This window comes from Frieseomelitta varia, unplaced genomic scaffold (genome assembly GCF_011392965.1).
Source record: "Frieseomelitta varia isolate USP_RPSP 00005682 unplaced genomic scaffold, Fvar_1.2 scaffold_310, whole genome shotgun sequence".
NCBI classification, from domain to species: domain Eukaryota; kingdom Metazoa; phylum Arthropoda; class Insecta; order Hymenoptera; family Apidae; genus Frieseomelitta; species Frieseomelitta varia.
Window position 1 is genome coordinate 158064 of NW_025110047.1, and position 13758 is coordinate 171821.

The 13758-nt window shown below is 37.7% G+C and overlaps 2 protein-coding genes across 3 annotated transcripts; one reads left to right on the forward strand and one right to left on the reverse strand.

Moving 5' to 3' along the window:
• The first annotated feature begins 782 nt into the window (after positions 1-782).
• LOC122529835 (Golgi SNAP receptor complex member 1) lies at positions 783-2744 on the forward strand. The gene is made up of 5 exons (XM_043656307.1): positions 783-925; positions 1560-1735; positions 1830-2011; positions 2097-2165; positions 2291-2744. The coding sequence occupies exons 1-5, from the start codon at positions 892-894 to the stop codon at positions 2526-2528; spliced, it is 699 nt and encodes a 232-aa protein (XP_043512242.1). The 5' UTR covers positions 783-891; the 3' UTR covers positions 2529-2744.
• A 2349-nt stretch (positions 2745-5093) lies between these two features.
• Positions 5094-13757, reverse strand: LOC122529811 (protein strawberry notch). Of its 2 annotated transcripts, none has more exons than XM_043656261.1 (18): positions 13299-13757; positions 12637-12718; positions 12466-12573; positions 12165-12392; positions 11695-11817; positions 11320-11460; positions 10870-11237; positions 10546-10798; positions 10134-10459; positions 9774-10054; positions 9308-9675; positions 8969-9037; positions 8601-8889; positions 8150-8533; positions 7442-8008; positions 7031-7344; positions 6751-6879; positions 5094-6661 (listed from the first exon to the last, which is right to left on the reverse strand). In XM_043656261.1, exons 1-17 carry the CDS (start codon positions 13299-13301, stop codon positions 6776-6778), a joined length of 4008 nt encoding a protein of 1335 aa, XP_043512196.1. In that variant the 5' UTR covers positions 13302-13757; the 3' UTR covers positions 5094-6661; positions 6751-6775. The 2 variants fall into 2 exon arrangements, with proteins under 2 accessions (XP_043512196.1, XP_043512195.1); XM_043656260.1 differs by having other exon boundaries at positions 6751-6882.
• Between the last annotated feature and the right edge of the window lies 1 nt (position 13758).

Below are 13758 nucleotides of genomic sequence, written 5' to 3' on the forward strand. Positions count from 1 at the left end.
TTGGACAATTTTTAAATAAATGTACAAAGTGTTTCCGGTTCGATAATGAAATGATTTTGCGTAAAAAAGTAATAAAATTGTTTCACTCGAGGCTTTGTTTTCGGCGAAAATTATAAATATAAAAATTTGTCAAGTATTGTTGAATTCAGCTAGTCCTACTTTTGAAAAAAAATAAATAATTAACAGACGGTTATTTTGCGCGCGAAAACCAGATCAAAAATGTAGAATAAAATTTGTTTTGTTTTCGAAAAAGTCGAGTTTAAAATTCAAAGTTTATTCTCTTGAAAACGAAGCTTCAAATGAAAAAATTTTATTCTTTCTTTCAGACTATACTACACTTTTTATGTAGAATCATCTTCTTTCTTTCCTTTCTTTCCTGTATAACGATGGACATTCAACCTTCGAATTTTGATTTTGATATTTGTTTTTTTTCTAAAATTAAGGCTGAAACTTGAAAAACTCTCAGAAAGTATCTTGAAAGTTCGATGGATATTTTTATACTTTTATAAAGATGAAAAATAAAGTACAATGTAAAAGATCGAAGACAACGATATTGTATATATATATATATTTATATATATCCATATTACATATATCAAAGGTACAACACTCTTTCGGATATATTAAATCCGGAGAACCTATCAAAACTCGAAATTAAAAACTTGTCAGAAGCTTTTCAAAAGCTTCGTTGAACCACGCTCGAGACGATTTAAATTTCCCACCGCGTGCGTACAAGTATACATCGTCGGAAGACCGCATTCAGACCGCGTCGCTATGCACGTAATTGGTATCTACTGCCATCATATGTTCCGCGGAACTATGTTACCTCGAGCGTAACTGTCCACATATCATAGAAAAGAAACTATCGCGTTCGTGATTTGTGAACAACAAATGGCTAACGCATTAGACGTTGTCGATTGGGAAGGTAGATCTCGTCCGAAACTATCGCTTACATTCTTTGATTCATTCTCCGCGGTTTTGTCAGTCCCTGTCTATTGAAATAATCTTGCAACAAGTAATACAACGGCTTGTTTTGACATATGTCATTCTACTCTTAATTTCGTTCCTTTCGTCGCGTCTAACGACGAAACATGATATTACACTATAAGCTTTTGCTCGAATTTAATAGAAATGAAAGTTTTCGCTTTCAGAGGTTATATTAAAGTACTTTACTTTCGTTGTATATCGGAACTCGTTCGTTAACGTATACAAAACAATTCAAAAGGATTTTATTATTACAATCGTAAGATAAAAATTCACTTGACGCGATAGGTTTATTCGCAATGAGATCACTTTGTAAATGGTATAAATGCTATGACGGTTTTCCAGCAAATTTTGGTGCAAAAGTGTACCTAACCTCATATTGAAAAATTAATTAGTCATCTTACTTTAACAATCGGAAGCTGCTATTGATACTGCTGTTACTAGACAATTTTTTATCTCTTAGATTAAAAGCAATTCATGTAACTTACATTTGAATATGATACTCTGCCTATTAATTATATCTTTACACAGATTTATCGCTATAGGTAATTAATTAATTTCGTATTAAATTTTAGATCTTAGAAGGCAGGCAAGACACTTGGAAAATGAGATTGATGCAAAACTAGTAGCATTCAGCAAGCTTGGTGTCAATAGCGGATCCAAGCTTGTCAATACAGATGAAGTACCTCTTTTGGATGAAGAACACGTGTTTGAGAACATGGCCTCTGAAATAGAAGCACTATTGTCCAAAGTAAATTTAAAATATATTTATCATCACGTTATTATATTCATGTTATGTTTTCAATGATCTAAACTATATGTTTGTTTGTTGTTATTTGTTGTAGTTATTTTCTATAAATGAGAGAATGAGCAAATTGCAACCAAATGGCGCTGCAATGTTACACACGATGCAACGCCATAAAGACATATTGAAAGATTACAAACTGGAGTTCAACAAAATTAGAAATAATTTTGCTGCAAGGAGAGACAGAGAAGATCTGCTAGGGAATGTCCGTAAAGAGATCGAGTACGTATATCTGTTATTTTATTACTTTGAATTGTTTCCCTTTACATGTTTGACTATGAGTTTATAAATGTTGTATGGAGCACAGTAATTACAAAAGTGTGAGCGGGCTGAACCGACGGGAAATGTATATGAAAGAGAATCAACATGTTCATAAGTGAGTATCGCTTTTTATATCATTCGTTTTATGGCAATTTACGCAGTTAATTATACGTATATGATGTAAAGCACCGTGTCACACTTTTTGGTGACTACAAGACTGAAGGAAATTCCCTTTTTCAGTTCGGATCGGTTGTTGAATGATCAAATAAGTATAGCAATGGAGACACGAGATCATTTGATGACCCAGAGGCAAACATTCAAACGTATACAGACCAGACTGAACGACATTTCAAACCGGTTTCCAGCAGTAAATAGTCTAGTGCAAAGGATAAATCTGCGTAAAAGACGAGATTCGCTTATACTCGGCCTTATTATCGGATTTTGCACGTTTCTCATGCTGCTCTATGCTTTTCACTAAATAACACTCTATACCAAAGTACTTCCACTCGTTAGTGATTCATCGATGGGAATGCATACATGTAGACGAAGTATTTGGTGATATATGTATTTACGATATATAAACGGATAGGAAATTGAAGTTGAAAAACGAGCGACTGTGTGCGACTTGTGCGTAAATGAATTCCGAAAGGCCGAATGAATGTTTTCTCGTTCTTACAACTTAAGAAGGGTAAAAGAAAAAAAAAAAAACGAAAAATGTTAAAACTGTACAGTTTTTTTTATACGTAACGTAAGTCGTGGGTAATGCTATGTAAAAAAAAGATTAAAACCACGATTCATGTGTTAATTTAATAAATATTAAAACAAACGATAAAGATTTTATGTATTTACAGAATCGTTTGTTCTTTCTTTCTTTTTAATTTCCTATGTACACGCGTGACTGTATAATTGTTACGCCGCTTTGCACCTTTGGGCAAAGACGATGCGAGAAACCATGCATGCAGAGAGGAAACCAAGTTTTCCAATTTTTCTACTATATTTCGTATGATGGAAAGAGAAAAACAAAATCGCGGTGGTCGACAAATTGCAGTGCAGTAGACTGATATTTATATAAGACTTTTTATTTGCTGTTAATACGATTCAATGCAAGTACTGAGTTTGTGCTTGCAAAAGGAAACAATTTATATAATCCTTTTCTTACGGGGATCCATTGTATTTTATACGCCTACGAATCAATGTTTTCCGGACGCTTTTTCGCGGTACAACATATACGTTTCAAAGCAACAGGAGAAAAAGATGCACGACGATCACTATTTAAGCAATTACGCAGTAACGGAGGAAAATAACGTTAATGCGATATTGTAATTGATAAGTGTGTGTAGCTTTTTTTAAAGTTCGAAAGATCGAGCCTTGTTAACGTTACTTTTTTTTCTCTTTTTTTTTCATTTTTTTACTAAGAAATATTGATTTTACATTACACAGAAAACATTTATACATGTATATATACGTACACGCACGTACACACATATATATATGTATATATGCATAGGATTCTTAGAGTCTCTTACTCGAATTCACAAAACACAGCACATTACGAAAGGAATCGTTCCGGCAATTGTGGTGCCTGGTTTCCACGTATACTAGATACCACATTTATAAATAACACCTTGTTTGTAATAGGAACTCAAGCAAGAATTGTAAAAATATCGAATACAAGGTACACGTATGACCTAAATCTGCTTTATATCCTTTAATATATATATTTACACTTTGTGAAAATGTTTTGTTATAATCACAAAATCACTTTTAATATTTTAATTTCTCTTTTTTTTTTCTTTTTCTATTTTTTTTTCTCTGCTTTTAGCTGATGGTTTTGTCTCCGATAACTTTAATCAAGAATCTCCACGTTTACGGAAGAGAGAGAGAGAGAGAGAGAGAGAGAGAGAGAGAGAGAGAGAGAGAATTTCTCTATACAAATGTTGCGGCTTTATACGAAATGAACATGCCTCACATAATTAAAACACAAATAAACAAAATGAACGGATGATCACTCGAACAAATTATTTTTATAATGTACAGTAATAAATAATTTATTAAATATCCTCTATCATACCAATTTTTCACGGGAAAAGACAACGCAATAAAAAGTTTCTTATTTTACGCTACGTATTTTATATTCTTCCCCCGTTTTTCGCTTTGTTTCTTCCTGTTTTATAAATGCAATATATAGTGTATCCGTAGAAACGTATTATTCTCAAATTTTGTTCTCTCAAATGGATTACATCAAAACGATTCTCTGTAGTAAGAATAGTTGCGAAGACAAGAAAATATTCACATGGCAATTTTCTCGTTTCGACAGCGTCTAAACACGCAAACGCTAATTTTCACATATCCTCGAATTTGTTGTTATTACTATTATTTTTTTTTTTTTTTTTTTTTTTTTTCTTTTTTACTTTAACATTTCTGATGGAAATTTTACATTTTAATTGCCGGTAGTTCTAGCGTTAATCNTTTTTTTTTTTTTTTTTTTTTTGTTTCTATTTCATTTCTCTAATGGAGATTCTACTTAAAATTCTATTGATTTTTTCTTTTTTTTTTCTTTTTTTTTCAAGATACCCTATTCACCATTTTTATGTTCAAATGGATCTTCCAGTTTTCTTTTCTTGTTTATCGTATAGACAACAGATTGCGAGATCCAATTTCAAACGTAGCTCTATCAAAACTTGTCCGGGCGTACAAACGAACAACAGGACATCTACTCAATATACATGCGAGTCGCATGACTACCTTATGATTTCTGAATATAAATATACTGTCATGCTGTAATCGTTTGAATCTAATTTTTTTGCTTGTAAATGTTGACTACTTGTAAATAGAGAATTATTGCGAGACGAGGTTCCGCACACCTTCTCGAACGCAATCTTTCTTTTCTCTTTTTTTTTTTTTTTAAATCATCCGTCTTGTTTTTCCAACTTATCATTGCTAATATCGTTGAGATAACGCCGTTATCGTTTTGTCTAACATGATAAAAGATTAAAAAAAAAAGAAATTACACTTCGCATAAATACACTACGAAAGACGAACATTTTTGCAGTAACGAACGAGAATCACACACTACCTTGGCACTCGTTTCACAAGTTAACGAACGTTAGTTTTCAACGCAAAAATTTACAAAGTCGAACTCCCGTTTACTCTACCTCGTCTCCCGATTCCCTTGTAATAGTAATAATTGTTCTGCAATTGGAGTACTAATACTAATAATAGTAGCATAATGTAATAATATTAACCCTTTCGCGGCCAGACGAATGCACGAAATGAATATTATATAATTTGCATTATATAATATTGTGCTAGCAACAATTACACTGTTGTTTCGACTTAACTTTCGATAAATAATTAAAAGTTGAAGACTGAAGTCGCTTGATTTCAATTATCATTTTTATCTTGAAGGAAACTACTCTCAGAGCGAGACGCAGCATTGGGAATGTCTACTTCCGGCGATAGGGTTAATGATAGCAGTAGTAATGGTCATTAATTAACTATCCGATCAGTTTAACGATCAAACAAAAGAATTGGAACAGTTGCGTATACATCTGTGTATATTCCAGCGAGAATCGACTATTTGTTGCACTGTCACTCTTATACGTGTATTTACCTCTAACGCTACTTGTATATCATTTCTGTCAGGTTTTCCTTACTTTTCCAATAGTGTAGTTTTTCCATTAATCAGTCGCGATATATATGCAAGTAAGAAAACCTTCGCCTAACTAGGATTTTAACTAACGATCGATCCTCACCAATTTGTTCTTTGAGATATGATTAGCATAAGATACGGCTTCTTAAGTCATACGCATCGTTATATAGTTTATAATCTTACGCCTCCACATAAAAACTCGATATCGGTTTCTTTTTCTTTTTTTTTTTTGTTTTTCATTTTTTGCTTTGTTTTCGTAATAGACGCAAACGTAAAGCTATCCCTTATATCGGTTAAAACTCATCTACAACGCAACGCAGTCGCAGGAAAGAAGAAAAGAAATCATCGCTCTATGTGCACCGACGTATTTTACAAAACAATGTAATATGTCTGGCATAAAAGGAGTTATAATAGCAAATGTACTTCGTGTGTAACTATTATGGATTTGAGATACATATATATATATTTAATTTTTTTCTTTTATCCAGCGTGAAAAGAAGACAAATGGAAAGTAGAAAAAGATATTCGTTTCCACTAAACGCCCGGTTAAACGCGAGCGCAGTCTACGACTAAAATTAGAAAGAAGAAAAAGAAATACTCTAGCTAGTTAATAATCCTTCGAGATGCAACAGGCGAGAAAAGTATACCTGGTCAGAACATCTGACGTAAACAACCTGTCGAAAACCTAACGAAAAGATAAGTTCGACTCTCGTGCAATTCGCAGGTTGGAAATTGTTCATGTCACACGTTCGTTTCACTCTCGTCGTTACCAAACCAGGGGGGAGTTCATAAATTCCAACTTTCGTTATCTACCTGGTACATCCTTATCAACTGACTTAATTAATTTACGCCTTTGCCATATATTCGCAAGTGCACCCTCTTCTTTACTGAATTTCGTCGTAAGACTTAAGAAGAGGGATTTATCCACGCTATATTCACATCAATCGCTTCTTTTGGTCCTGCGTTTGGTAATAAATTAAAAAAGAATTCGTTAAACCTCAACAGAGTTAAGATAAATCTCATTTTCGAAATTGCATCAGTTACTCACCTATAAAAGCGAATTAACGAATTGTTCAAAATGTAAGTTCTTCGGTATTCTCGGCATCTGATGACAATTCTTGACGTAATATCTCCATACAGGATTTTGGAATAAGAGTACCGACTATTTTTAAACCTTCATCTGTAACAAAGGAGTAAAAAAAACATTTGCAACAATTCCCGCTTTGTGCTTACCACGTGACTTTATATTTGTCATTTTATCATTTTATCATTTAAATCGTTATTTTGTCATCGTCTCGCTTTGTCATTAAAATCTTCGTAAAACTTACCAGTTCGCAAACGTACGACTTGCATCTTGGAGTTGTGTGCAGAACGAGTTGCAAGAATGCTTTCGACTCGGCTCCAAACGCTCAGTACCGAACCTGACAATACGTTGTAGGAACGCCTTCGGAGCCCAACTTCGCAATCCATACCAAGAGTCGCGTTTTTACAATTGCCGCGCCAGTAAGCGTGCGAACACGTATCTACAGACGCTTCGTATTGTTGAGACCAGTGTGGCTCCGCTTCGTCCGAAGACACCTTCTTATACTTTTTCTCCAATTCACCCAGAGACTCTTGTCTCAATTGTAAACCTGTATTGGGTCTTTCAAAAAAAGTACATGATCACGACACGCGCTCAATTTTAAATTAACTCATAATAATCATGTTCTTATATTTAATGCACGAAGAAAATGTTGTACCTGTAAACCATATATAGCTGATCCTTTTTACTCTCGGATTTCTTCTTCCCGGTATCTACCGCAACAGCAAGGATCGCGGTTTGTTTCCCATTGCGGATTTGATGGCTCAAGTAGAATCCCTCTTTCGACCCCGTTAATTCGGAGCACTTGTCCATTGCCTCTGCCCAATTCATTCCACGTTCAACGTGGACAACGTGAAGCTCGGTCGGCGCCTTTCCGGTGGCATGCTTTCGCAGGAAACGATACAGCCTAACCCTCTTCACGTTCTCTCCAGACGTGCCAAGATCGAGGATACCCATGTCGAAACGGCCGGTTTTCTTCGCTTGCGTGACAATCGCCGTCAGGGTGTCGGTGAAGTATTTGAACAGCCGATTTTGTAGATCGACCGGCATACCAAGAATACGATTCAAGAACTTCGACATGTTGTTGTAGTCTTTGTCCAACGTGAGCAAGCCGGGCGTGCTCTCGCTGTTGCAAATCAAACCAACGCCAACCAATGCGTCAGCCACATCTTTGAAGAAGTCTCCGTGATAGTCCTGCGGCGGTGGTACCAGCGGTGGTTCGTACCTATAGTATTTCATTTACAAGAAACAAATAAATTAACTCAGTAAATCACGTTGATGGATGAAAAACGCGCAATAGTATTAATGTATAATGATGTATTTTTTCATATGTAATAATTTGTCAAATTATAAGAAGCATACGAACTTCATTATAGTTCTCATTGTCGCCTCGAGCGCTGCACGTCCGTATTTGTTGTCGATATTGAACTGGGAGAAATCCCTGGTTTCTGTGGCCCTTCGATCACCGTGCGTCAGGGCTCCAAGACTCTCCAAACGTTTCGCAACGATGGACGCGAATCGTCGTTCGCCAGCCAAATCTGAGATGAGAAATATATACTCCGGGGCATTCACTTGATTGGAACGATGCGTCCGTCCGAACTGCTGTATCGCTCTGTCCGCGCTCCACGGTAATTCCAAAGTGATGTGCACTCTTCGCATCTGGTTCCTCGCTCGTCTATCGCTCTGCAGTGATATACCACTGCTGGCTGCTTCCGAGATAATGGCCACCGTTTTCTCACCATCCATAAACCTATTGTGATCGATTGATTTTAGTCACCTTTTTGCAACGTACATTGCAAGACAAATTGATCGTATACCTCTGTTTTTCGGTCAAATTAAGCGTTTCTAATGGAACGTCCACCTCAGACCTGGATTCATACTGAATAGTACCATCTTCGGTCTGAACTACACGCCCTTTTCTACCGGTCATCTCAGCCACATTTTCCGGCCCGCCAAACTCGTCGATCAGTTGATCCAAAGTATTCGGTGGCAATCGGTCCCCTAAATCCTCGATTTGTGATAGCAACTCCTTCTTCATGGTGTAAGCACGCTCTATGGCGTCTCTCGATGGCGCACGATTGCGCGTTGCTCCAGCGCCCGTAGGTCCTGCATAATCCACCAATGTATCATCGCTACATTTACATTAATACTTACGGAGATATCTCTGAGAACGTGGAATATATACCAGTTCGTTTTTTCACTGGTTTCTTTTGCTTCTTAGCGCCCTTTTTCCTTCGCCTCCCGTCGCCCGAATCTACAATGTGAACGCGAAATTAATAGAATGAACTTCAACTGAATTAATGTAATCCCCAATTAATCCCCTTATCTCACAACGATTTGAACAAAGTATACTTATTAAGTTTTCAATTTTTACTTATTAAGTATACTTATTAAGTATTTCAATTTAGCTTTGTAGTCTGGAAAATTATCATTTATTTCCAAAATCAACATGTATTTACGCTTCACAATTAGAAACCCTAAATACTAAACTGAACGTTGATAACGTTGATAACGTAAAACCTACCAGAGTCTGATTCGCTGTAATTGTAGGAAGAATCAGAGGTGATGTTACTCTCTTCATCGGTCCTGTGGTCATCCTCGCTCTCGCTACCGCTCTGTTTGTATTCCGAGCCGGAGCTATGCCCACCACCGTTTCTCTCGTCGTCGGTGAAATCGTCATCAGACGGAAACGTACGAACTCTCTTCGAGGCTCGTTGAGCAGCCTGTCGTATCGGTTTCCTCTTGCTTCCACTCGCAGAACCACCGGCACCGTCGACGTCGTCGAGATCCTCCAGTCTCTGCATCTTCGACGGTTCGATGCCGAGAACCCGGTGTATGTGATTGCGATCCGACGCTGGAAAGTGCTTCTCGACCAACGTCTGAAGCACTCCTCTAAAATAAACACATTCATACAGAGACGAATCAGTATTTTTCCCTTCCTTTCTGTTTCTATTTCATTAAATTATTAAAACCGAATGATGGATTTTTACTTCGCAGTGGAAACGAAATCGCTCAATTCACCGTCGTCGCGTTCCAACTGTTCTAACGTGCGTGCCTCGCCGGTAGATTGTAGACCGATGACCACGCATTTCCCGCACTTCACGGCCTCCCGCGCGACTGCCACGGCGTGTTTCACCTTGGCCGCGATACAAAGGTACTTGAAGAAACGCTGATGAGACGACCAGAATTGCCCCCACATGGTTTTCTTCATACGATTCTCAGCGTCCAACAACTCCGCCGCCTCTTGAAATCTTTGCATTGCCTCGACCCACTGACACAAGATTCGACAGTTATCGACTGTTGCTATTGATCGACTCGACGTCGTTGGATTTTTCTATTTCGGTACTCACAAGTTGTACGGAACAATCGTAGATCTCGGTGAAGTCTTTGGATAACGGTACTTCCTCTATTTTGAAAGCTACGCCGTGAAAGCTCAGCTGTCGCGCAATGTACATGCCTCGTAGCTTCATGTCCATCGCTACGATCTCCATTGCGCCGACTCCCCGCTTCTCCACGGCGGTGATGAAATCGTTGAATTCGGGGAACGGCGTTCCTTCGCCCCACATGCCTAATCGGACCATATACGCCATATTACGTGGCTCAGACGCACCCGTGGCACTAGCGTAAACGACTCTAGCTTTGGGAAGCTTGTTCTGTAACTCCAATACTGTCAAACCTGGAATACATTTGGAATTTTAATATTATAAATACGCCAAGCAAGTTACAAATTTGTAACATGAATGACGTGTTTAATATACGGACCAGTTTTGGTGGGCTTTGAGCTTCCTGTAGGGCACAAATTCTTCGCCCGATGACACTCGTCGAATATAATCAGTCCATCGAAATCTTCGCCGCACCACTGCAAAAGCTGCTTCAACCGACTCTTGTATTTTCCACCACTCTGCGAGGATTCTCCGATTAGAGCCGAATACGTACTGAATATCACTCCTTTCTTCACGTTGCCGTTCTGCGCCGACGAGATCTTCGCGTACTTGAATTTATTCAACGCATGAACCTAAAAACACAATTTGTATTTGATGAAATTTTATGTTTTTACATAACCAATATTTTCAATTTAAACAATACCTCAATTTTCGACGCGCCAATATCGTTCAAATCGCGCTCTGCGTCATACTTGAGATCATTGGATACGGAGACCCAGATAGCGCGTTTTCTTCCCTTCAAATAATTCTCGAATATAATTCCGGCTATGGTTCGTCCTTTGCCGACTCCTGCACCATCACCGATAAGGAAACCAGCGCGTGTACCGTCCGGCAAGAGGTGTTCGTGTTGCTGAGATGCGTACGTTATTGACTCAAGTTGCAACGCAGACAAAGCTCCAGTTCGTATCGTTTCTTCTGGTATCGAAACCTTGTACCAAACATCCGTTGGCTCGACGCTAGACAACGATGCAGTTTCCACGACAGGATCCGGGTGTTTTCGACCAAGCTTAACTTTAACGTTAACGTTACATTAATTAATCTAAATTAATCTAAGAAGTCAGTTATTAAATTTTGAAAATAAAATTAGACATACGTTTGGTTGGCATGTAATCGGCGTACGTTTCCGCGACACCCATATCATCGTCATCCACTTCTTCCTCTTCTGGTATATTTGGTTGCATGTTCATCTTCGCAGGATCTCCAGCATTCATCCATAATTGAGACACAGCTTTGCCTGCAATAACATTTTAAATCATGTAATCAGTATATCATGAGATTATAATTTTATTACGTATTATAGTAATTTTATTATTAGTTATTAGTATATTATGTTGTATTATTATATTATAGTTACCAACAATATTAAATGATTCCAATTAGTATTGTTACAAACATAATAATTACCTAAGTTTCAATAATTTTACGACCATGTAAAGTGTCCTCAAAACATTAAAAAAGTAAAAAATACCTGATAGACCAGCTGGCCAGTTTGGATTTAAACCATTTTGGTTTAACAACTGAACTAGTGGATTGACTCCCATGTTCATTCCTGGCATGCCCATAAAACCGCTCATTAAGCTCATATCCATACCTGGAAAATAATACTCATAACTATTCAGCCACTTATTTAATGTATTATTTAATAATACCATTTAAAATAATTGCAAACGATACAATGGTTAATTAGATAACTTAAATTAGCAATGTTAACATTATAGTATGAAATTTATGAGGATATACAAGTACAAAAAGTAATTGCAAAAGTAATTATGTTATTGCAAAAATAATAATGTATGTGCATAATTGATTTATACATACATTGAATATGTACTTGATTCTTACTTGATCTTTTACAAATAAGAATGAACTCTTCTGATTGCACACATACTGTATACATTGTAAAATTTTATGAATTAGTAAAATATACTTTGTACTTACTTGGTGGAAAGAAGGCCGCAGGATTAAAACCTGCAAGAGTTGCCAAACCTGGTGGAAAATATGGTCCACCGGCAGCAGCCAACTGGCCTAATTGTCCTAAATGGTTTGCATTAACAAAACCAGGTGGCGTACCCTGTGATCCTCCTACACGTACCATTTCATAACCTGGTGCCGCTGTTTTAGTCACTAATCCACCAGGAATTTTGTTTCCAATCTTCTGGTTCATCACTGTGAAAGAAATATGATTTCAAATACAATTTTTTTTAGATTCGTTACATTGTTTCATTGTGTTGATTCTTACTGTTTAAACCTCCCTGCCCTTTAGCCATAGCATTAGATGGAGCATCTGCAGGCTTTTCATCCTTAATATTTGCAATCCCTGTGGCAGTGGCAAGGTCTTTTCCACCACCTGAAGAGAATGATTATGTGTTAGGTATGACAGTTCTTTGCATTCAGAAATCAAATTACTTACCAGGTACACCCATGTTGTCGGGATCTTCATCTTCATCGCTGCTACTATCCTCGTTTATTGCATCCTTATCCCTTTTGTTTGACTGAGAAACAATTCATTCAGAAAATAACATTATTATTTCAACGACAGAACCATTATTTATAAATTATAGATACTAGTAAATTTATAACAAAACAATGGATCATGTGTCTCAATTCGTTCTAGGTTATAACTTATCTATTTTTATACTTTGAATAACTTTTTATCTATGAATGCAAGTATACGTTAAATTTAAAACGCCATTGCATGCGAGCATCCTTTCATATACATCTTAATATCATCCCACATCTATGGATTTGTTTATCATGAAAAAAGAAACGAATACAGGCAACAATGAAGCAAACAACATCAACAGTTATAAAAAAAAACAACGTCTGCAACATTATTTTCTGATAGACCGTAGTTCGTACTTTGTAGGAAGAGAATTTAAAAAACCAGAAGAAAAAGGAGAGATTATTGGCGAGCTTTCTGGGACACAATGAAAAAAAAAATTGGAGGGAGAACAACGCGCGCGAATCATGCGAAACAACGCTTAACGAAGATTCACTGAATGACGATGGACACGCGCGTCAAGCAGGTGCCTGAACGAAGAGGAAACGAATCATATAAACAAAGGCTCTCACCATGTCAGCAGATCCTTTCGTAACCTTCTAGATTATCGGAGAGCCAAGGTGAACGGAGTGCGTCTCTGGACAGGAGCCCTCAACGGGCGAGCGATCGTCCTCGCCGTACGCGGTCGGTAGATGCTAACTGGAGTGACAGGACGCACGGAACACGGCAACTTCTTTTTTTTTTTTCCCCTTGCTGCGGGGAGCAACCTCTGGCCAGTGCCTCGTCAGACACGCTGCATCACTCAGTGACAACTTCTCGGCCAGTGGATTGCTCGAGCTGCGAGACGAACGACGTTTAGAGTTTACCGTACGGCTGTGGTTGCAGTGACATTCGCGCGGCCTAGGCCGAGCGTACGATTAAAGCGCGTTCGACAGACACGGCTGCCGCCATCTTGGCATTCGCCCGGCCCACCGCGAGATGCAAATACAAAAACACACGCGCTCACGGCTATGGCCGCCGCTTGCAGGCTAT